At 63.7% G+C, this 314-nt stretch overlaps 1 protein-coding gene across 1 annotated transcript in view; it reads left to right on the top strand.

Moving 5' to 3' along the window:
- Nucleotides 1–314, top strand: part of LOC119585732 (transient receptor potential channel pyrexia-like) — a gene marked incomplete in the record, with an annotated part of 81,321 nt that overhangs the window by 79,838 nt on the left and 1,169 nt on the right. Inside the window, 1 exon segment of the mRNA XM_037934424.1 lies at nt 50–300. Within this exon segment, the coding sequence (XP_037790352.1) occupies nt 50–300 (251 nt within the window).

Below are 314 nucleotides of genomic sequence, written 5' to 3'. Positions count from 1 at the left end.
GCCCCCGAAATACCCAAAACTAACCCCCCCTCTCGCGTCCCTCTTCCAGCAAGTGGTCAGCGACGCAGCCCTCTACTCCCTCCTGGCGCGCCTCGAACTCGTCTTCCTGATCGAGTCTATGTTCCTGTGGTGCCCCGGCCTGCAGCGCCTCTCGGCCCGCCTGCGCCTCCTCTCCGGCCCTCACAACACGCCCTTCCTCTTCGCCAAGATCAACAAGAGGCGCAAGGGCGAGAGGCTGGAGTCGGGCAGGAGTCGGGAGGAGCTGAGTCGGCTGGATAGCACGACGTCGGATAATCTGAGGTTCGGTCTTCGTC

Source organism: Penaeus monodon, chromosome 20 (assembly GCF_015228065.2).
Source record: "Penaeus monodon isolate SGIC_2016 chromosome 20, NSTDA_Pmon_1, whole genome shotgun sequence".
NCBI lineage: Eukaryota > Metazoa > Arthropoda > Malacostraca > Decapoda > Penaeidae > Penaeus > Penaeus monodon.
The sequence above is the reverse complement of the archived record's forward strand: the minus strand, read 5'-3'. Positions and strand labels throughout refer to the sequence as shown.